The following is a 25,073-nucleotide window of genomic DNA, read 5'->3' as shown; positions in this document are numbered from 1 at the left end:
ACAAAATTGCCCTAAACCAGCAAATTGTTTCCATATGTCTCTTGTATTTGATCAGAAGGTTTCAGCCTTTTAACATTCTGAATGGGAAGCTGGCCTTGATGGAGAGATATTGGTAAAGGTTTGGGGACCCCAAGGGAGAAGGGGCGGAACTCCAAACAAGTCTCAGGCTGAGCTGGATGGAATGCAATTAAATTCCCACTAACACCCAACACACATGGAAGCTTGTAATCTGCCCCCGTGGATGCTGAGTTTGAGGAAAAAGTTGGAGCAATTTTAAATGTTGCATTTGGACACCACCAGGGAATGCATCAGCAGCAGAAGCCACTGGAGGAAGTAGAGGGTGGAATCAACAGCTCTTTCATACTATGAAGCTGGACGGTCAGCAGCAAGAAGCCTGAGTCCTCACTGAGAAAGGTAAAGGGATGGGAAGGACTGACCAGGATCAGTCTGTGGGATGCAAGGTGTGCAGTAGCTGATCGAAATCTTGTTCATTTGCTCATTTGAAACCGGGGCCCAGGGGTTCAGGCCTTGGCTAGATATTGTAGCGTGGTCCAAGGTGGAGCCAGAAAAGGATTATTCATTTTTTCTACAGCTGAGCTCGACTTTTTGTTCCCCATTCATAACCTAGTTCCATCTGCATTTCTTTTGTCATATCTGGTTCACACAAGTAAAGATGGGCCAGTAATTACCTTTCATTTGGGTATAATGACTGAGGAACTCAATCGCCTAATCTTGAGTGCCTCAGTTTTTGAGAAGGCTGAGTTGCTCAGATTTCTGCCATCCTGACTCCCGAATCAAGTGTGATTTGAGATGATATTCCAGGAAAGGGGCAAAGGTATGTTTAAAACAATTAGGCTGAGATGTACAGATGGAAATGCTTATGGCTGAGAGGGTTCCTTGCTCCTCTAGGAATAGGTACTGATCAAGGGGAAGTTCCTACAGATATGGGTAAGTGGGTATGTGAAAACCTACCGGAAGAAATAGAGACAGAGAAAGGATATGTCCTCCTCTGGCCCCCAGAAATTTCCTTTTCTGCTTTGAGAGATGCCATAACAATGGACCCACTATGCCAGGAGTTAAGCCAAGAGAGACAATAGCTCACTTAAGTCTATGAAATCAGATACCAGCATAGAATTCCAGCAATGTATGTAGGAGTGCTTGAGGAAATAGCTATTTTTCTGTTGCTTTTTCCTTTTTTTTTTTTTTTTTTCTGGGCTGCCTCAACACCAAACAAAAATCAAGCAGATCCAAAGAGCATTTGAATCACCCATGAATCACCCAACTTTGTTGCAAGGCAGAATGAGGGAGCCTGGACTCTGACCCCAGATGCTCTAGTCTTCTTGGCAGCTCTGGGGCTCTAGTGTCCTCATGGTGAGACTGACTCATTTTTGCAAGTGACTGGAGAAATGGTAGTCTTTGAGGATGGGCCATCCATAACACATAAAAGCCCTTCCAAGCCATGACAGAGAGATTCCTGGCATGCAGGGACTGCTTGGCCTGTCAGTACATGCTAATGTGTGTATGCGTGTGGCAAGATATTGTCGGGAGAGATACAGAAGCATTCTTTGCCTATAGGGTAGACAGGAAAGACAATGGAAAGCTCTTTTATTATAGGTTGTCGTTAGTGATTCACATACAAATGACCATCCTGATGTCAGGATGTTCTTGATAATCTCAGAGCAGGAGGATAAAAGCTTGACATTGTGATGGAACAGTAGGGATGCCTTGCCCTAAATCACCAAGATTCTTGACCCTGTGACCAACAGAATTAGATAGCATTTGGGGCAGAAAATATACAAGTGGGCTACAGATTAGGAAATAGTATGTGATCAGGATAAAATCTGAGAAAGGGAAGGGCCCTCAGTGGCCATTTAGATCCATTTTATCAGGCAATCAGGGGATATGTCACTTGCCCAGTCACATAGCTACAAAGTGTCTGAAGCTAGATGTATACTCAAGTCTTCCTGATTTCAAGGCCAGTGCTCTTTCCATTGAGCCACCAGCTGCCTCTGGGTCATTTATTCCTACCTATGCTTGAACAAGGATGGATTCCCTCTACAACATTCCCAACAAACAGTCATTCATCACTTGCCTGAAGACTTTTAGGATGAGAAACTTACTACCTCCCAAGATTTTATCTCACTTTGAGCTAACTGTTTGGAGACAGCATAATGTAGTTTAAAAACAAAACAAAACATGAACTCAACATCAGAAAACCTGGGTTCAGCTGTCCACTCTGTCACTGACTTCTTTTTTGACCTTAGGCAAATTTTCTGACCTCTGCAGACAATATAATAGGAAGAAGTTGGATTAGCTGATTCCTTCAGGCTCTGACATTGTATGATTCTCCTAAAATAGCCTAAGATTTTTTGATAACCATTATCCAACTGTTGATTCATTATGAGTTTACAATAAAATGGAGAATCCCTAGATCTTTTTATTTTCTTGCCATTTCTTCCCCTTCCTGTATTTATACAGCTAATTTTTGAGCCACATATAGGAAATTACATTTATCGCTACTGAAATTCATCTTTTTAGATCTGTTTCATCATTGTAGTCTAATGAGATCTTTTAAAATGTTAATTATATCATCTAGCATATTAGCTGCCTCACCCAGATTTGCATCATCTTCACATTTAACAAACATGACATCTATTCCTTTACCCAAGTCACTGACACTGAACAGAATAGGGTTAAGGACAGGTCCCTTAGATACTCCACTACACACTGCCTTCCGAGCTGATATTATTTTATGACTAACCAATCCTGAACCTACTTCGCTGTTTTATTATCCACCTCATATCTTTCTACTTTGTTTACAATAATAAGGACCTTTGTCCTCGACTCTGAAGATATGAGAAAGTAACATGGATTCTCCCTTATCATGATGCTAGTTCCTCATCCAATGTCTCACCTTTGCAGACCCTACAACTCCCAGATGAAGGAGCCAGAGATAAGCAAGGTCTACCCACTCTCTCCTTTCACATGTGGGGCTAGATCAGGGTTTTTCTGGAGAATAAAGCAACCTGCTCAATACTATTTTCTGATTGATTCAAATATTAAGAGTTCTTGAAGGAAAACACTTTCCAATATCTGCTATTTGAAAGGTGGAGGAGACTTCATGACCAAATATTACTTAGCATCTGAAAAGAGTCTTTCTACACCATGGTAGAACTTTAGATAGAATATGTTGTTGAAATCACTTTGCAAAGATGTGCATAGAGGTGACATTATGTATACAATACCCAAAACAATTTGTGCTTTATTTCAAAGTTTAAGGCACTTAAATGACTGAAGTACTTGTGGGCAGAAGCCAGGCTGTTTCTGATGGCTTTACCCCTGACCCAAAGACCCTCAGATTGAGGGGAAAGGGTTTCTGTGTGGACCATCTGGATTTGGCCTCCAGTTCTGAGGATTTAATCCTTCTCATGGAGCAAAGGAATGTTCAGGATTTTCAAGATCTGGATGATAAAGGAAATATTTTTTTCTTCCTACCCTCAATCATAGGAACCTAATCTGGTCATTTAATAGGGATAGGACTGTTGAGATGTGACAATCCCACAGTCCTTTGCCCTGATCTGGCCACATTTAAAACACAATTCTGGGCACCAAAATCAAGAAGGATAATAAAATCACATATCAAGAGATGAAAAGGGACTAAGAGGCCATCTATCCTAGCAGCAATCAGTTATTAAGTAAGTAGCTATTATTAAGATCTATTATATTCCAGGCTTTGTACAGGTAAAAAGAATAAAGCAATTCCTACTTGACAAGGAGCTTGTGTTTTAATGAGGGAGAAAGTACTTATGTAAGTATTTATAAGTATCAAAAGAATAAATATAAATATGTAGAAACATACTATATTTCATAACATATAACATATATTCACATATAATGTATATAATATATTTGAACATATTTTATGTGTGTATGTATGTCTTTCTGAGGTTGAATGATGTGTCCAAGTCCCTGTAGGCATTGTCAGGAGTAGGACTGGAATCCAGTCATTTGATTCTCTAGATGATGCTATTCCCCTGTATTGAAGTATAAGACAAATTATAGAACAGCACAAAGAAGGTGAGAAAACTGGAAACCATGGGATGTGAGGACTGTATGAAGGAATTGAGAATGCTTACAAGACAAGTATCTCTTGGGAAAAAATAGCTGAAAATAGATGAAGAGAATTATGAGTTGGGGACTTATGACAATGTTGAAATGTCTAAAGTGCTGTCATGAAGAATAGGGAAATAGATTATATTCATTGGTCAGCTTGAGAGGAGAAAATCAGGAGCAGCAAAAAGAAATTGTTGTTGTTTAGTTGTGTTCAACTCTTTATGAATGTATTTTGAATTTTCTTGGCAAAGATACTGAAATGGTTTGCTATTTCCTTCTTCAGCTCATTTTGCAATCAAGGAAACTGAGACAAATAGGGTTAAGTGACTTAACAGGGTTACATAGCTAGTTGGTATCTAGGGTGAGATTTGAACCCAGAAAACTGAGTTTTTCTCTCTAGGCCTAACATTTTTTCCACTGTTCCATCTTGCTGCCCAAAATGGAAATTACAGGGTGACAAAATTTTTATTAAATGTAAGAAAGAGTTCCTAAAATGGAAAACTGTCCAAAAGCAGACTGAGTACCCAAAGTAGGGAGGGAATTCAGAGTCATTACTGTAAGTCTTCAAGATGACACTGGATTACGACTCGTCATAAGATGCTGCAGAAAAGATTACCTGCTTGGATGCTGCTTGGACTGGATCCTTTTAAAGGACCCATTACTGAGATTCTATGAGTCTATGACTCAGATTATTACACAGGTGGCTTTATCTCTGCCCAGCCAAGCAGAACTGCTCTGAACTCTGTCCTGGAGTCTGTTCCCCCACAGTGGCGCCATGGGGCAAAGCATGGCAAACACCCTTTGTGTCTCTGAACAGGATGAAGGATTACTTCCTGTCCTTCCTCACTGGCCCTATCCCTGGAAGCATTCTGGAGCACAGCTCGACTGGCTAACAAACTTCCCAGCCACATCCTGGTCAAGCGGACTGGCTGCAAGCAGTATGTGATGAAGGATAATAACATACTACTACAGGCTCTTTAGATATGTACAAACATTCTGGTTTCTATTAATTCTGTTGCTGCTCAAAATATTCAATAATCCTAAGGGGTAGATAGGGCAGATAGCATTTATTCATTCAACATTTATAAAATGTGTGTTCTAACCTAGGTGATGTGCTAAGTACTAGGAATAGAGATGAAATGAAAATCATTAAATTTTCAAGCTGGAAAAAAACCTTGGTAATTATCCAGTTCAATATTTTCATTTTGCAGATAAAAAAATAGAGGCTAAGAGAGGGGAAGGGGTTTGCTCAAGCCATGTAGTAGAAAGAGCACTAGTTTTGGAGTCAGAGGAAAGAGAAGAGTTTGATATGAACTCTGATTCTGCCCTTTACTACCTCCAGAATCCTGGGCACTTAATTTCATGGAATCTCAGTTCCTTTTCTGTAAAATTGGGGTGGAGGGAAGAAAGTTGGATTAGATGATCTTTATTGTTTGTCCTTCATTCTCAAAGGAGACCATGACATTAGGAAGGTGATGCCCTGATATGCAAGTGAGTTGGATTTGAATGAGGGTGAGTTGTATAAAGTCACCTGCCTCACTTTCTCTTCCAGTGCTATCTGGGTGCATTGGCAAGATATAGATCAGGACCACTGGAAATGGCCTTGAATGCAATGGGAGACCTTGGCCTTTTTCAGTTACGGTCTTTCCCAGGTCTCAGTTTGGCCAAGGCAATACCCATTCAAGGATTAATGCTAGGTAAGAAATGAGGCAAAAAAGGCATCTTTTATCTAGTCAAAAAATAAACATGAGAGGGAAAAACCATCAGAATTTCTGACCCAAATAAAACCGATGACTATTTATACTCACTCTGAGCCATCAGGAACCAGTAGATCCCAGGCTTGGGCTGGAACCTATTGTTGGCCATGCAATAAGAGCCAGAATAATCTGATTTTAAGGCATGGTCCTTAAGAAGGAAATTGAGCCCCCAAACCCCAAAATATTTTATGAAGCTTTAGTGATCAAATTTTGCAATCTTTTGGGAAGAGCAGAGAAAAGAATTAAATCTTATGTGGGTAGAGGGAGAGGATACAGGGAGGAAAAGAAGGAAGGAAGAAAGGAAGATAGGAAGGAAGAAAGGAAGGAAGGAAGGAAGGAAGGAAAGAAGGAAGGAAGGAAGGAAGGAAGAAAGGAAGGAAGGAAGGAAGGAAGAAAGGAAGGAAGGAAGGAAGGAAGATAGGAAGGAAGGAAGGAAGATAGGAAGGAAGGAAGGAAGGAAGAAAGGAAAGAAAATAGGAAGGAAGGAAGGAAGGAAAGAAGGAAGGAAGGAAGGAAGATAGGAAGGAAGGAAGGAAGGAAGGAAGGAAGATAGGAAGGAAGGAAGGAAGGAAGGAAGGAAGGAAGGGAGGAAGGAAGGAAGGAAGGAAAGGAGAGAGGATAAAGGGAATAAGGAAAGGAGGAAAAAATAAAGGAAGGGAGAAAGGAATGGGAGGAGAAAATGAGGGAGAGAAGGAGGGAGGGAGGGAAAGAAGGAAGGGGAAGGATAGAGGGAGGAAGAGAGAAAAGGCGGGAGTGAGAGAGGAGTAAAGGACCTGCATTGCCCAATTGGAACTAGCCAGTCGAGTTTCCAGTGTAGCAGCTACTACTATTCATAGGTTGTTTTTTTGTCTTTTCTCGTAGAGGACCATGACATCAGGGAGGTGATGCCATGACATGCAAATGAATTGTACTTTAGTGAGGAAGGGCTGTGCAAGGTCACTTTCTCCTCCAGAGCCATCAGGGTCCAGGGGCCAGATATAGATCAAGAGGACTGGAGCTGGCCCCAGGTGACCTTTAAAGGTCCCTTAAGATTAGTTCCAAATCTGTAATCCTAGAAGACAGTAAGTACCAGAGTCAGTGGTAGAAATCATCACTTTAATTGAACTGTATCCTGCTGAATAGTTGCTTTTGCTTTTAGCTTCTGGGGTTGTTTTCACTTCTCAGGAAACTAATGGTCTCCAATTTTTCTTCTGTAACTAAAAACACTGCCAGGTGATTCTTCTCTTCTCTCTGTTCACTTAGAGGTCTCTCCCTTCATACTACAAGAAAAAAATAACTAATGTAGACTCACTCTAAAATAAAAAATGAAAGAAAAGAAAGGAAAGGAAAAGGAAAGAGAAGAGAAGAAAAACTCCTTTGGTCAGTCAGATATGCATCTCTCTGTCTCTATCTTTTTTTCTCTTTCTCTTTGTCTCCCTCTGTCTTACATACACATGTATATGTGTTTATATGTTTATATATAAATACATCTATATTTTTCTTGATCTCAAAAGAAAGAAAAAATGTTGAGGTACAGAAAGAATTGTAGATGAGAGAGATTTAATTCAGAGCAATCTCTTTCCCTCTTATTTCCTCCATCCCCTCACCATGACCAAATCTACTGTTACTGAGCAGTCATTAAGGAATAGACTGATGTAAATGGACAGATTTACTGCTGTTTCCAGTGTGCAAAGAGCTCTCACTATCCTCCCAGAATTTGTTTGCTTAGGTGTTGTGTTTTAAATAGGAATGCCACCTCCACTATCCAGAGCTGCCACAGATTCTTAGTTCCTGTTTTCTATTACAACCAGCAAAAACATTATAACCTTGAACCATTATTTCCCCAACACTTTGAGTCTCATTTCTGTATTCTTTTCCCATCTGTCCCTATAACCCCTTATCTCCAACCCCCATTCCTGCCTTAATAAAAATTCCTCTTCTCCATCCCATCAAAGAGAGTAGAATCCATTGGAAGCAATGTTGATTTAGAGTGAACAGACTTGATATAGAGGTCTACTTGTATCACCTTAGAGAAGTTATTTAATATCTTTGGATCTCTCTTTCCTTATCTTAAAAAAATTAAAGGGGTTGGACTTGAAGAACTATCAGTTTCTTTTTGTTATAAATCTAGGATACAATGGGGGAAGAGTTTATAGAGTTCAATTCACATAAGAGAAATCATGTTGACAATTAGTGCTATGCCAAAATGGAATGGGTTATATAGTAGAGGAGATGGAGGCAAGAGGTATTGAGAGTCCCATCAGTGAAGATCTTATTGTAGACAAGTGTTGGGTGACCTCTCATCAGGGGTGTTTTATCACTGTTTTTTTCTTGGAATGATAAGTGTCCAAGTGGCAACAAGTGAACTTAACAAACAAACAAAAAAACTTATAGCTTTCTGTCTTGTTCAAATATAATTAGCTGAAATGGCCAAGCTGTTAATAGAACTTTGCCCATATCCTTGTAAATCCTTCTCTCTGCTAGGTAGCTGGCTTCTCTGACAAATCAATAAACACTGAGGCAATGGTGATTGATATGTGTGTGTCTTTCCTTTAACTTTGACTACCTAGAGACCCAGTACCTTCTGTTATAGAAATGAATCTTTAATAGTGAAATTTCAGGCACCATGACAATATTCAAAATTATTATAAGATAGGAAAATTGGTCAGTGATGCCTTTTAAACTGAAGGTAACGCCCTATTCTGTCAATGTATGAGTTCAACTCTGAGTTTGTGATTAGCTAGACTACTACTACAAGCCAGCATTTTTTCTCTGAACTGTAATTTCTCCATGGTCACATAATTAATGAATAGTAGAGGCAAGGTTTGAAACCTTAATGAAAAGCCCATAGGAAATAGGGTGAAGAAGAGAATGGATCATCAACAGGCAAATCAATCTATGGGGAGTGAGGTGGATACTAAAAAAAAAAAAGGAGGGGGAGGAATTTGCTATCCAGAATCAAACAAATGGGAGAACTTCAAGTAAGATTTCTCTATCTTTAAAATTGGTGAATTAGATTAAAGTAACTCAGAGGGCTCATCCAGATCCGGTATGCTATGATGTTAATAGAGCTTTAATTGGCTCGTCAAAGGTCATCCTTACTTTCCCCTGAATTGGTCAGGGAAGTGTTAAGGATATTCCCCTCCCCCCGCCCCCATTTAGAAGGTCTGGCTCAGCTGGAGTAGACAGATTGATGAGTTTTAAATCTCCGGTGTGGATCTTTTCCTGAGCAGGAATGAATTGTGCCCTTGTCTGACCCAGCCAAAGTCAAGTGGTGCTCCTAAGACAGAAAAATATTTGACCAAGGGCTGGACTGGGCAGAGCCTCAGGAGACTGGGCCTTAGAACAGCGTATCCAGAGTTTCAGGCTACAGCTATTTCTGCTCTTCCTTTAGAAAGAGTAGCCAGACAGGGGAGGGCTTCCCCCAGGTCTCCAGACAACTATCCCAGTCCCAGCCTTGAAGATAGTACAGAATTTGCTACTGAGAAAGAATACCAAACACATAGAGCTGTCTTGGACATAGTAACCTTGAGGTCTATACTACAAGCAAATCTGTTTCTATGACTGCCAAATTTGCATTATATTTGGGGCTGTGCAAAGATAGCACTGGTTTCTTGGATGATGCCTGAAGCTCAAATGTTGATCAAAAATAGATTCACAACCTGTAGGCTTGCTTTCTCCCCATCCATCCTCCCATCCTAGCACACATATAAATCAGGGGTTCTCAAACTATGGCCCACGGGCCAGATGCAGTGGCTGAGGACAATTATCCCCCTCACCCAGGGCTATGAAGTTTCTTTATTTAAACAAAGTTTTTGTTTTTACTGTAGTCCGGGTCCGGCCCTCCAACAGTCTGAGGGACAGTGAACTGGCCCCCTATTTAAAAAGTTTGAGGACCCCTAACCATTAGGTAGTGGCTAGAACAGCCACAGTGGGTAAGACAAGGACTCCACTCTTGAGTTTCTACTAGTAGTGAGGGACATCAGTGAGCCTTCCACATTCTGTATTGGGTAACCAAAGATAATTATCAATTCCCTAAAGTAAGATCATTAGCCCAGTCAATCTTCTATGATCCTTCTGGATCACAGCCATAGAGCAACAAGAATTGGAAAGGTCATCTAGTCCAAAGCTTCTTAAACTCTGGTCTGGGACTCCATGTGGGGTCTCATATGAATGAATGAATAAATGTAAGGGTTGTGAAATTATGATTTCTTATCAGTGAATAATTGATTTGTATATTTATTTTATATGCTGGTGTCCTCAAGGTTGCATAAAAATTAGTCGAGTGAAAAAGGAGTTGTGAGTGGAAAACATTTAAGAAGTCCTGATCTAGTCCAATCCTTTTATTTTGCAGGTGAGAAACCAAGCTCCATCATGATGGCTTAAGTGATTTCATAAAGTGGACACAGATGTTAATAGCAGAGCTCCAGTCCTTTGACTCCAAATCCCTCTAATTAGCTCACTAATTAGATAAGAATGTGGAAAGTCCTACCAAATTATAAAGACCTTGAAATGTGTGAATTATTATTTTTTCAGAGAAATAATCTAGTAGGAATGGGAAAAGATCTAGTTTTATTTACTGTTTGACCTTAGACACTGACACACAATCCCCTAAGTGAGGGCCTTACCTCATTTTCCTAAGTGATGGCCCCAGATTGGATAGAGAATTATTTTTTCCAGTTCTGACCTTCTATGAATATGTTATTCTGTAGGCTTATTTCTGACAAGATTCTGTAACCAGAGTAGAAAAACCAAAGTTTTACTCTAGAGTAAAAAACTTAAAGGGTACCAACTGCTGTCAAGAAGCACATTTCTTCCTCTCTGTGGGTCTTCCTGAACCCCTGGGCTCCTCCTACCTACTCTGGAGGCAGGAATACTTCAGTATCATGAAAGTCCCAAAATAGCATTTTTCATGCTTTCTTCCTCCCGGGAGATCACACCAGTTTAGTCTAGTCTATTATTCCCAAACACATCTAGTGCTTACCCCAGGTGCTAAAATTGTTAATGATGGCTCTAGTTGTGGATCTGATACTTGCTAACCACCTAACCATGGGCAATTAACTTCCTTCTTTAAACCTAAGATTATTTATTTATAAAATGGTGCTAAAAACTAACACTTGTTTTATAATCTGACAAGTCTCAAATGAATGATCGCATTTTAGCAGTTCAAGTATAAGGGACTGTTATCATCATCATCTTTATTATTGTTGTTATAAACAGTAATCATAAATCACATTGAAACAAATGAATTCCGACTGAAGAAACTACATTTCCATTGCTGACAGCTGAGCCACATGGTATAAAGAATTAATCTCTTAAAGGCACCCAAGAGAGTGACCCAATCCAAGAGAAACCCTCATTTCATTCCCAGAACTAGGGGTTATATCAATCCCTCATGTTGAACATTCAATAATGTTTCTTCTGAGCTCCCAAGGCAAGACAAAGGAACCCCCAAGGAGAACTATGTAATAAACACATAAAAAATATGTTTCTTCTAATCATTTATTAGAAGTGAACATGGGGTAGTGAGGATTGGGAAAAAAACTCTTTGAAAATAATAGTCTCCCAGAAACTAGAGATGCTATCTAAAAAAGTGATTGTTTTATCCTCTTAATTTTTTATAAGATTTTTGGAACTTGTCACTGTATCTGATTTACACACAAGCTTTGCTCTGCAAGCAAAGAGAGAGGGAGAAAGGAAGGAAGGGAGGGAAAAAAGGGGGTGAGGGAAAGAGGGAGGAAGGAAGGAAGGAAGAAAGGAAGGAAGGAAGAAAAGAAAGAAGGAAGGAAGGAAGGAAGGAAGGAAGGAAGGAAGGAAGGAAGGAAGGAAGGAAGGAAGGAAGGAAGGAAGGAAGGAAGGACAGGATCTTTAGAATAAAAACTATTCATTGTTCTTCAGATATCCAGTAGACTGGTGTGTCAAACCTTTTAGGATACTGGAGTCAGTTATGCAAGGAATAGGAAGAAGTTTATTGCCATAATTCCCACACACCATGCTGGTTTGGTCTTGGGCCACCCTAAGGAGTGAAAACAGTAGAACTAAGATTTGATAAGAGAAGCAATAGATCTGTTTAGGACTTGGTCATCTCCTAAATCTACAAGTGATTCCAGATCATCTCTTACATTCCAACTCCCTTATCTAAATTCCATGGACTCTCTAACAATTGATTTCTGCCCTCCAGTGTGATCCATGATTTCTGCAATTCAGTCAACACTCATTGAACACCTATCAACTAGAAGTCTAGTGTTGTGATAGAATCTTCTATGATAGAGTCAAGAATACCTGGATTCAATTCCTAATGCCCCCAGGAAATGCTGTAAAAATATAAATTTTAAATTAAATTCCTTTCAAGGAGTGCCTTAAAAGCAGAATCCAACTCCAAAGATAGTATCTTCTGGGCTCAATGCACTGTGTTCCATAGGAGGTGAATAAAACAATTCAATTTCTATAGTATTCAGTAGAGACTCAGTGAATTCATGTACACAAGTTAAGAGCAACTGGAAAGACTAGATAATGCTTGCTCAGTTCAGTGGAATAGCACAGACCAGAGTAGTTGATTGGGAATGAAAGTTCTTTGTGGGATTTTGACATGAAAGGTTTCATGGAAAAGACTACACACTAACATTATTATGAAGGATAGATAAGAATCAGATTAGTTATAGAGGAAAAAGGAATTCCAAAGACTTTTGGCAGCTGCTTATTAACTGCAGGATAAAATATAATCCTTAGGCTGGCATTCAAGGCCCTCCATAATTTCACTCCAAACTCTGTAGTAATTTTGTTGAGGTTAAGAGTGGCAAGAAGGGGGGCAGAAATATGGTTCCTGATTGCCTGGGTATTAAGAAGTTGTAACTTAGTCAACATCTGTTAGAGGAAAAACTTGAAGCCAGTTCTTCCTAATAACCTAATAACCCAATAAGGTTGGCTCTCTAATCACTATACTAGGCTGCCTTTCTCTACTTGTAGATCTAGTTCATTTAATTTCCATGACCACTATAAGTGATAACTTATAATAATGATAGCTTAATAATTCACATTCATCTCATACAAGAGATAATTAGGAACTGGGCCAGAGTAGAAGCTTGAAAGACTACCAGAGTGACTGCAGAAAAGCCACTATATCTTCCTTGCCCTCAGTATCCCCATTTAGAATGAGATTTATATGATCTCTGATATTTATTATCTTAAGAATGAAAGGGAAGGGGAAAATATGGGTAAGCTCATCTCTCCCTCTTCTGATCTCTCATAGTATTTACCACAATCAAGGTCAGCTGGAAATTACCTTATTAATCATCTTATACAGTCCCTTTGCTTCACTTGTGTGGAAATTGAAGTTAGATAGGGCAAGTGTGTAATACTCTTTTGTATTTGCTTAGATAGATCTTGCAATGTGAATCACAGAATCTCAGAATTGAGAAAGGCATGGGGAATCATTTGGTTGAACATAGTAGTTCTCAAATTCAGTATCTTTTTACTACTAAAAATTATGGAGGATTCATCCAAAGAGGTTTTGGGTTTTTTTTAGAAATATTAGAATTAAAATCAGCAGCAGCTAGATGGCTCAGTAGATAGAGAATTGGCCCTAAAGTCAGGGGGACCTGAGTTCAAATCCAGCCTCAAACACTTAATAGTTCCTAGCCATATGGCCCTGCACAAGTCACGTAACCCAACTGACTCAGCATTAAAAAAAAGGAAAAAGAAATAAAAACTAATTTTGAATTTGTAGACCTTCTGAAAGTTTCAGAGACTCACAGAATTCTCTGGACCCCAGTGTGAGAACCATTAGTCTAACCTCAACATCTTCATACAAGAATCCTCATCAGAAAAGGGACTGTCTGATGGATATTTGCTAAAAGTCTCTTCCTGTCAAATGGTATTCTTTGCCTGTGTTTCTTCAGAAAATTAATCACCTTAAAGACAAGGACTGTATTTGGCACTCCCCACAGAGTTAGTATAGACCTAAAAAAAACAGATTAGTGAATGATCCCATACACAATACTCTATCTGAGGCTACTGAGGGTCAAACCAGCTTGTGAGAGAATGTTTGGGGCACACCAAATTTGTTGCCTAATTTGGTGATACTCATGCTTCCATTTCAGGAACTGAGATGGGGTTCTTCCTCTTTATGCTGTTGTTTTTGGTGATACATGCTGCGACCTGGCCAGACCTGGGCCAATCCAAACAGAGTGTCCAGAAGTGTGTCCGATGCTGCAGCCCCACAGGAACTCCAGCTGCTGCCACTTCCAGTAGGATGAGTAACTATCCCTCATGGGTGATGCCCCGGCTGCAACCCACAATTGACATCACCATTCTTAAAGGTTAGTTTGTGCTACTACATCCCCAAAATGGGGAGTCCAAAGACCTCACACAGTAGGAAGGCAGAATCTGGATTAACCCCCAGAATTCAACTTTTCCATTACTGAGATCAAATAAACTTATAGAGTGATCTTTTGATTGATTTTTTTTATTCTTAAAGAAAATATTTTTTAATATTTTTAATAATGTGACTTGCCTCAAAAATCCAGTTTGGTGTAATGGAAATATTGCTAGTTCAGACTGTGTATCAGGAGACCTGAGTTGAAACCTTGGCTCTATGATATACTATGTGTGTGACCTTAAGTCACTTAATTTCTAGCTGCCTCGGTTTCCTTACCTTAAATAGGAATAATGATAATTGTACTATCTATTTTATATGGTTATGAGAAAAGCTCTTTGTAAGCCTCAAAGTACTATAGAATATGTTCTTTTATGATGATCATTTTCATTAAATACTATTGGGTAAGCAAAGTTCTCCAATTGTAGAAGCATAGGTTCGTAGGCATTGTTGCAGATCTTTCCTAATAGAAGGCTCTAGAAAAGAAAGGAAGGGTTGAGGAAGAGTAAGGAAGGCATAAAGGGTGGGGAAAAAATTAAATTGAGAGAGAAAGGAGACAGAGCTTCTTATCTAGTCTTTATCATAGTTCATGGTGACATCAAAACCTAGTACCTTTTCCTTTCTTAATTTACTTTTTCTACTATAAAAATGAGGGAGAGTGGAAACAGTCCTGAATTTGTCATTTTCTATCTTTTGGGGATAGAACAGGTCATTTAATCTTTCTAAGCCTCCACTTCCCTAATAGTAAAAGAAAAGGGTTCAAAAGACTCATAATGGAAAGTGCTATCCACATCCAGAACTATGGAGTCTGAATGCAAATGGAAGCATACTATTTTTGTAATGCCGAAGAAACTGAGCAAGACAGAGATTAGCGACCAATTCAATAATTTATTAAATGGAGAGAAATACTGAGACCAGTTGATCCCAGGGCTAGACAAGACTATCATCTCAAAGAGTCTAGCCCTGAGTATTGGGGCAGGGAGCCTTTTATGGAATAACAAGAACAATAACATAATGGAGGGAGACCTAGGTGGGGATAACCTCATAGAAAGAGGTTACTGATATTCTAATGACATTAAGGAATGTCTATAAAACCTTTATCTCAACCATTAAGAGGGGACGGTCATAACCTAAGGCAGAATTACGAAATAGGACAATTGGAGGAACTGATTACCCCATTAAAAGGGAACTTTGGCATAACATTCCGTCCCCCTTTTTCTCTTGGAACTATTCAAATCTTTGAATTACCTTCCTCTAGAAGGCCTTAGCACTATAATTTGAACAACCCTATGTGAAGTAAATCAAAATCAAAATAAAGCTAGACCAATGCAAGGACTTATGGCAAGGTCAAGTCTCTCCCTGATAACCCCAGAATTAATCAGCAATACACAAAGTTCCTTATTTCAATTATTTCTGACAATTAATTGTCAGATCCTCTGCAGTTGGGGAGCATATGGACAGCTGTGGTCATTTGTGCATGACTCGGCTTCTGCTTTACGGAGAGCAGAAGGCTCAAGGCAGTTGCCCATTCAGAGGGCTGGCTCCAGGAGAGAAGGGTGAGGCTTGGAGCGGCTCCACCTGTCCTGCCCAGAGGAACAAACAGGGCTGCCACTAGAATACAGATTTCTGAGCCAATTATGCACAGTTAGACCAAGGCAGGCAATCCCAAACTTTTAGAGGTCTTGATATCAACAAGGTCCTTTTAAGTACGCTGAAATACTAATTAAGGACCTTGGGTAACAGGAGTAGAGAAACAGCTCAGAGAGACTGCCAGTTCCAAGACAGGTATCCAATTTCTGGTTGTTTCTAAAAAATAATCCCCCAAAACTGAGTCTACCAGGGCAATTCCAACAGAATAAGGGATTTCTAAGTTAAAGCACAACCAGCAAATCGTAATCTAATAAATTTAAGCAAGGAGTAAGTAAAGGACTTCCAATTAAATCTGAACTAGCAAGATACCAGTTTTCCCAATTTCCTATTTCTTCTCCTCCTTTTTTTTTTTTCTTTTGGAAAGGAATTATCAAATGACCATCCCACATATAAATCATACACATATGCATATACATAACAGATCAAACATAACAGCAATAGTTATACAAGTTTAACAATTTCCATTCCAAGTCTTAAACACAGCACAATAATAGAGTGAAAATTCTAACAAGTCGACCACTTTCCCACTCCCCCATATCAGTCCGAATTACATCAGGAAAAGTGGGTGATGGCTGTCAATTGCTTCTTCAAACTGAACAGGGACAATGCTCAGTCTGCGAGGGGGATGGGTCTGTAGTGTGGCGAGCTGACAAACAAAGGTTTGATCTAGGTCCCAGAAGCAAGTCAAAATATCTGCAATTTGACCAAATCTAGAAATAAAAACAAATCTAACAAAGAAAAGTTAGAATAGTCTGAGATAGAAAGACCGGTCCACAAGGACTGCTACAAGATGTGGCTTCTCATTAGTTAAAAACCTTTAAAAAAAACTTGAATATCCAGACACAATATCTAGTAACCAATAGATGACCAGACCAAATACTTATTTGCTCAAGTATTTAGGATATAATGATTACCGATGACCAGATTGGAAGGGTGGGGAGCAAAGTCAAACTAAATTTCACTCCAGGCTAACTAAATGGCTCCTATAGCTGAAGTAGCAGCAGTGGGGGGGGGGGGGGGGGGGGGGGGGGGGTTTAAATCTTTACAAAAGATCCCTTCCCCACCCAACATTTAAAGTAGCAGAAATCAGTGGGTGGGTAGGGGAATCCCATAAAACCTACATGTCCAGCAGAGCTGGATTTAAAGCATATAATCCATTTCTATCTCATTTCAAATAATAAAACAACATAGTTTCTCTCCTTCTGGCCCCATGTGGCCATTATTCCCAATGGACTTCTCCTAAGTTCCAAACTTGGCCATATTTGAAACTTTCAGAAAAGTCCTTGTTACATACTTTAGGTAAAATTAGAGGCACATGATCGATCTCTTTCAGGCAAGTTAACAGAACTTCTTTAACAAGCTATTGTTCCTTTAAGATCTTATACTTAAGGATAACCAATTTATTTCCCAAATTTAGAATCATCTTTTAAATTCCTAATCAAATGTTTTCACCAGCTGGAGTTCAGTATTGAAATAACCAATTCCCAAATTTGATCATTATTCTTAAATTTAACAGAGCTCTTAAGTTACCAAAACAGACAAACAAATTATAAACAATTTCACAAAAATCACATAAAACACAGAGCACAACTAGATTGTCTAATAACATACAAGAATACAGAACGCTGATCACACTTAGACTGCACAATTACAACATTCAGTAGGACACTAACATTAAAGCCAAACCAAATGGCATTTTTAAAACCCCCAGTCTTTGTAGATAGCCCTCTGAGCATGCAAAAGCCAGAGGGGTCGGCATTACTCTAACTAACACAGGATGACCCAAGCAGGAAAACCAAACCGAGTCCCATTTTCAAATGTATATACTTCCCATTCAATGGAAGAAGTGGGAGGACCTCTCTTAGAAATGCATTGAGATGCAAAGGACGGGCCTTTGTCTCTGGAAAAGAGTTAGACAGAAAGAGCTTCCTCAAGCAAAGTATCTGCTCCAGGAAAAGAGTTTTGAGGTGTCAGAGTGTCTAGATCACACTCCAGTAACAACCCCCGCGTCCAGTAGGCCACTCATCAACCAAGCAAATAGCACCCCCCAAAAGGGCACCCCAAGTGACAACTGCGTCCGGTTATTCACTAATCAACCAAACCAACCGGTACCCCAAGGGTACCCCAAAAGTGACAACCATATAACTGTGCAACCGTGTCCGGTTAGTCCAGTTATTTACTAATCAACCAAACCAAACATACAAAACAAGTCTTAAGACATAACCAGATGGTACCCCAAAAGGTACCCAGACAAACTTACTCTCCTGTGGCCGAAATGGGGTTGTCTACCATCAAGCTATGTAGCTGGAAACTGCTCTCTTTCCCAGAGGCTCTGGAAAGAAATCCAGGAGGGTCCGACCTCTCCGGGCCAAGAATTCAGATTTGCAGCCACCCTGCCCAAGGCAGAGACCCGAAAGTCTCATCTCTAATCCTGCTCATTTTCTAATTATCTCACTGGGGCCTGCAAATGTAATGCTGAAGAAACTGAGCAAGACAGAGATTAGAGACCAATTCAATAATTTATTAAATGGAGAGAAATACTGAGACCAGTTGATCCCAGGGCTAGACGAGACTATCAGCTCAAAGAGTCTAGCCCCGAGTATTGGGGCAGAGAGCCTTTTATGGAATAACAAGAACAATGACAGAATGGAGAGACCTAGGTGGGGATAACCTCATAAAAGGAGGTTACTGATATTCTAATAACATTAAGGAATGTCTATAAAACCTTTATCTCAACCCTTAAGAGGGGGCAGTCATAACCTAAGGCAGAATTACGAAATAGGACAATTGGAGGAACTGGTCACCCCATTAAAAGGGAACTTTGGCATAACATTTTCACTTTTTTTTTCTTTCTCTTGGTTTTTCTCTTTTGTTTTAATTCTTCTTTTACAACATAACTAATTTGGAAATATGTTTAGTGTGATTGTACATTTGTAACCTATATCAGATTGATTGCTGTCTTGGGGAATGGCAGGGAGGCAAGGAGGGAGGAAAAAATGGAAATCAAAATATTATAAAATTATAAAAGTAAACATTGAAAACTAGTAAAAATTTTAAGTGAAAACAAAAATAAAATAAAAGGGTTGGACTGACTAATCTCTAAGGTACCATTTAGCTCTAACATCTATGTTTTATTTGGATTGCAGGCGAGAAAGGTGAATCGGGAGAAAAAGGACAATCTGGAGTGAGTGGGAAGGAAGGAATACCAGGCCAGCGAGGGTACCGAGGACGGAAAGGCCAGAAGGGACAAATAGGCCTGCCAGGAAATTCCTGCAAACATGTCTACGAAGCCTTCTCAGTGGGACGGAAAAAGGTCCTTCACAGCTCTGACTACTTTCAAGATGTCACATTTGACACAGAATTTGTGAATCTCTACAAGCATTTTAACATGTTCACAGGTCGGTTTTCCTGTTATGTGGCTGGCATCTACTTCTTCAACCTGAACGTGCACACGTGGAACTTCAAGGAGACTTACCTGCACCTGATGAGGAATGACCAGGAAGCAGCTATTCTGTACACCCAGCCCAGTGACCGAAGCATCATGCAGAGCCAGAGCCTCATGCTAGACCTGGAGGAGGGAGATGAGGTCTGGGTACGGATGTTCAAGCGAGAACGAGAGAATGCTATCTACAGTGAGGAGTCTGACATCTACATCACCTTCAACGGCCACTTGATTAAACCTGCTGAAGACTAACTTCCTGCTTTCCAACTCCCCTGAGACCCAAAGTCAGGAATACATGGACCAAGTACCAAATGCAGGCTGTGGTGAGACATTGTCTGGGGAATAGCTGAGCCAAGTGGACCACCCATCCCATGTCAAGGAAAATTATCTAAAAATCTAAAGCCTGTAGAGACAGAAAAGACAAATGCAACATCCATCCCACATCCAGGGACATTATCTAATCAGGTAGCAGGTTGGGGGTGGGGGGATGGAATGGATGGCACTTCTCATGTTGTAGACATGAGACTGAGATAGATTCCTACCTCACAGATTAAGTGAGCCAGGCAACTTTTATTAAAGGTATGGTGTGAGGTGCTTTATTGTCCCCTTCCTGGACAAAATTAATTGGAGTGAAATTGGATGCATTTTGGTACTAAATGACTTGAGTTGTCTACATAGACACAGTTTAGCAGATGACTATCCACCTTTACCTTTTACTTTGTACTATATGGATCAAGGTCTACAATTCTCAGAAAATTGCTTTTTTCAAAACTCCTACACAGATAGTTCATTCAATTTGTCCATCTGTCTGTCTGTCTGTCTCTCTCTCCATATACATATATACACAAACATATGGAAAACATCATTTTCAAGGAGTTCATTCACTTGAAGATCTTATTAGGATCAGCATCACATTTGCAACAATGGCCTAATTGAAACTTAACTCTTCATGCCTAGGAGTCTTGTCCTCCTTGACTAGACTGTCAGCTTCTTCATCACAGGTCACCTACTCCATTTCTCAGTGCCTTCCTCTACTGAATGGTGACTTTTATTCTCTGCTGTTCTCTTACTGTGTAATCACTTAAGGATTATAATAAAGTAAGTGTTTAAAATATCTTTGTGTTGGTCATTGGGAATTGATGTAATGGACTCATTAGGAAAGGATGTGGATCTCTCCAGGATAGTCCCTGATTTTCTCCCTCTAGACTACATGTATCTTAGATTCTTTCAGTCTCTATTGATGCAATAATACAACTAGCCCAATATTCTACATACACTTTGCTTTATACTACTACTAATAATAGGAAGCATATAAAACATTTGCAAAGCACCTTACTCATGGCATTTCAATTGTCCATTCAATCCTGCTATGTGCCAGGCATTGTGCTAAGTGCTTTACAATTATTGTTTCATTTGATTCCCACTGTACCCCTGGAAGGCAAGTGTGATTATTACTCACATTTACAAGTAGAAAACCAGGGCAGAGAGAGGTTAAGTGATTTGCCCAGAGTCATAGTATAATGCCTCAGTCTCCTTGCCTCAGTTTTCCTGGTGGCCATCCCCCTTCCTGGCCATTAGGACTAAGAGAATTAGGGCCTCTGAAGCTCTGGTCACTCTCATATTCCAAAGAATCATAAAACTCCAGATGGCTTATTTCAAATACCTAAATGGCACTCTCTATCTTTCTGGTCTCAGACTTCTCTCTTGCTCGACCATTTTCTTGACCCCCAACCTGTCAGAATTAAAAAGTCTTTCCTGGAATTTCCATTCACCCTGCCCCTTGCCTTTGTTTCCCTGATAGCTGGAGCCCTATTAAAGTCTCTGGAATTACTTACTGGTTGTTGGATGCTTTGAGACAAGAGTTCAATCCAGCCAGCTGGCTATGGCTAATATGGCTTCGCTAGTCCAAATTCTTCACATTAAAATATTAAAAACCCTACTATCTGTCTTGCCTCATTTTCTCCAGCATTACAATATGCTTAATAAATTTCTGAGGCCGAATTTGAACTCAGAGCTTCCCTATTCTAGACCCAGTTCATTATACTACTGTCTCCATTTTATAAATGAAGGAAACTGAGAATGTTGTGATTTGCCCAAGGGTACAAAGTTGGCAAGTGAGTTAAAGTACTGGTACTCCTCCATCTTCCTGCTTCCAGGTGACCACACTCTGGCACCTACTTTCTGTTTCCATTCTCCTTTATTATGCATTGTAAATTACACAGGTACTTTTACTAGGACTTATTAACCCCATCTCTCTTTTAATGCGCATTCCAGCAAAATACAATTTCTGAAGGAAATTGGCATGCTGGAACCACCTGCAGGACACATCGGGAATCAACTTTATTTCTGTCCTTTGAGCCATCCTAAGCTCAAGAAAGCACCAAGCTTAAGGGCTTTCCTCTACAAAACACTATTGTAGGGAATGGAAGGGTGGTGATCTGAATCAATTAAGGAAATGAATGTTCACATAGATGAAGTCATGTCTTCACAAAGAAAAAGAAGACCATTCAGAATTATCACAACAAGATATAGAGAATAAAAGAAATCTCTCTAGTAACAACTGAGTTCCATGCTATTGATCTATATCTAAGCTAGCTAAACTTCTTATGCTTCATCTTGATTTATGCAGGAAGGGAATTTCTTAACACAATACCTCACAAAGAAGTTTTTAGCTTCCTAGTTTAACTCATTTTTCTTGCTACATGATAAACTTAAATGTTTCTAGGAGACCACTGTCAAATTTTGGTAGTTGGGGCAAAGCTTCTATTTCCTTGTCCTAATTAGAACTTTGTACCTATATAAAACCTATGAGGCAGGCTTCTGTTCTCCCTGAAAATGACTTCCAACTCTTCTCTTTACTCCATCATTATGGATCATTAGGGCTCTACTCTTCTGTTAAAGGTTAGAGTACTTTAATTCAAAGGATTTCCCCTAGATAACCCAATCTATACAAAAGAACTTTCACTCTACTAGGTGGTACAATGGCTAAATCACTAAACTTGGAATCAGGAAGAAATGAATTCAAATTCAGTTTCAGACCACCAGCCATATTACCCTGGAAAAGTCATTTATTATATAGAGTCAATAATAATCCTCTTCAGAATTTTTGTGAGGATCAAATATAAGTGAAGCACTTTGCAAGCAAAGTATTAAATGAATGCTACTACTAGTACTATTACTACTAGTATTGTTACTGCTGTTGAGTCTACTACAAATTGCAGTTCCTTTTGTTATATAAACTTTAAGCTTTATAAAGTTTTTTCCTCACTTTAGAGGCAGATAATAAAAACATTAATAGGTTTAGGGGACAGAGTATTGGATTTGGAGTTATGAAGACCTAATTTCAAATCTTGCTTCTGGCACATAACTAGCTGTGCAACCTCGAATTTGTATCACTTTACTTCTATATCTTATATTCTTCATTTCAAAAATTAAGGGGATCATTATGGTGCATTATAGCTCTAAACTTATGATACTGTGATCCTTTAACAGATGGGTAAACTAAATACCAACTAATTGTGATTCCCAAGAAAAGGCATCACTACTTCAGGATATATACAAGAAAAAGTAATCATTCTTAAATCACACAAATAGTCTATGAATAATTACAAAGATACCTGCTCCATTCTCTTTTATTCATCTTTTTTCATTGTTCCCTATGATAGCAGCTGAGGCTGATAAGGGGATAGAAAAGTCCAGCACAGTTTAGCACAGACCACTTGCCCACCATTTGGCCATAGAAGAAAAACCAGTGTGCCTTCTCCTCAAAATAATGTTGATATTTGTAGAGGTCTTTGTGGTTTTACAAAGGGAGGTTATTATTTTTGTGGTTGTTTGAGGGGTATTTTTGGTTGGTTGGTTGTTTTTTTTTTTTTTTTTTTTGTTTTTTTTTTTACAAAGCAGGATTTTGCTTTAGTCTTGTGATGAATGGCTGGGTTGATTCACCACTGTCATCTGACAAAGAGTCCTATACCATTCTGCAATAAAATGATAACATTAAAATATCCACTGTCTTTCAGATCAGACAGGAAATCCTTCAACTGGAAGACTATGACTGAAGTTATTTACCAGATTGAGTCAAGTCACCAGAGGCAAGAACTCTGTAAAGAATAAAATAAAGGGGAAAAAATCACAAAGATTAAAAAGGGCTATTTTAAATATTTAGTCAAGACCTTGGGGATAGTCAGTCCTGGCAACAAGTCAAAATTGAGTTTTTAATAGAGAATCAAGAATGGTCATTAAAATAAATTGCTCATTAAAAGATAGTAAACAATTAGGATATAGTCCTTTCTCCCTTTTTTATTCTCTTTAAACATACAAATAATTATTCCCCATGGATTCAAGTAATATAACTGATACCCAGTGTATCAGCTGAGGTCCTATCAGAAAAGTTCACATTGATTAGTAAAGATTTCCTCCCTTTATTATCTTGCAATATATCAACTTAGGCTGGTCCACATAGCCCAGAGGCAGCATCATCATGTAGTGAATAAAGAGATGGTCCCATTTCTGAACTGGAGAGTTCAGGCCAGTCACTTAAATGCTTAAATGTTCAATTTTCCAGGCCACTCTACCTGTCTGTCTCTCTCTCTCTCTCTCTCTCTCTCTCTCTCTCACTCTTTCTCTCTCTCTCTCTCTGTTTCTCTGTGTCTTTCTGTCTCTCTGATTCTCTCTTTAATAATATAATAAAGAAAATTTTAACCATTCATTTTTAAAATTTTGAGTTCCAAATTTTCCCCCTCCCTCCCTAATGTAGTAAGCAACTTGATATAGATTATACATGTGCAATTATGCAAAACATTACCATATTAGTTATCTTGAGAAAGAACAGAATGAAAGGAAAAAAATAAAGTGAAAAATAATGTGCTTTGATCTGTATTCATACTTCATCAATTCTTTTTTTCTGGAGGCAGATAGCAGTTTTTCATCATATGGATAACTCTCTTAAGATGGAAATTTGCAGAAAAGATACCAACCTACATCAGTAGATGAAATTTCTTTATTTGAAAGTCTCCTATACCAATGAAATCAAAAGAGCAATTCTACTAAATAATTTCACAAACACTTCTTAAGTTCTTACTATATGTAGAGTAGTGTGATTAGAACTTGGGGAAAGAAAATGTATAGGTGAGCTAGTCTCTACTCTCAGAGAGCATATGGTATAATATACAGTCAACTGGCAACTATAGACTAAACATTTGTATCATTTGCATTCCTTATCTCTTCCCTCCTCTAGATCAGGACTTCTTAAACTTTTTTATAACCCTTTATTGCTCAAGAAATTTTTACATGTGTCTGAGAATATAGATATATACAAAATAGGTATGCAAAATCAAGCATATACTGATAATAAATCACAATTTTGCAACCTGCATACATGATCAAAATTGGTGTTGTGAACCATAGTTTAAGAATCATGGCCTAACCCTTCCCTCTCAATTTGACTGTATAGAAAGTATGCCAGGCATGAAGTATCCAAATTATTCGACCATCATTTATTTTAGCATGATGCTATTTTATGTACATACAATTTACTAGCAATTATTCCAGGTGCTATAGCTAACAAGATTAAAATGAAATATATTCTTTGATCTTAAGGAGTTTATATTCTACAGGGAGATAAAGCATAAAACATGATAGGTAAATATAAATACAAGATCATTTGAGGAATGATGGAGGCACTAATAATTAAGAGAAGGAGAGAAGACTTTCCAGAAATGCACATAGTAGAAAGACTCCTAGACTGGGAGTTGGAAAA

General features: G+C 39.0%; 1 protein-coding gene across 1 annotated transcript; it reads left to right on the top strand.

Annotated features, from left to right (window-relative positions):
* Positions 1 to 21,112, top strand: C1QTNF8 (C1q and TNF related 8). Its single transcript, XM_003763110.3, has 3 exons — positions 1 to 414; positions 13,949 to 14,167; positions 19,020 to 21,112. Exons 2-3 carry the CDS (start codon positions 13,957 to 13,959, stop codon positions 19,565 to 19,567), a joined length of 759 nt encoding a protein of 252 aa, XP_003763158.2. The 5' UTR covers positions 1 to 414; positions 13,949 to 13,956; the 3' UTR covers positions 19,568 to 21,112.
* Positions 21,113 to 25,073: the final 3,961 nt, after the last annotated feature.

This window comes from Sarcophilus harrisii, chromosome 1 (assembly GCF_902635505.1).
Source record: "Sarcophilus harrisii chromosome 1, mSarHar1.11, whole genome shotgun sequence".
Lineage (NCBI taxonomy): Eukaryota > Metazoa > Chordata > Mammalia > Dasyuromorphia > Dasyuridae > Sarcophilus > Sarcophilus harrisii.
Note: the sequence above shows the minus strand (reverse complement) of the source record. Positions and strands in the feature narration are given on the sequence as shown.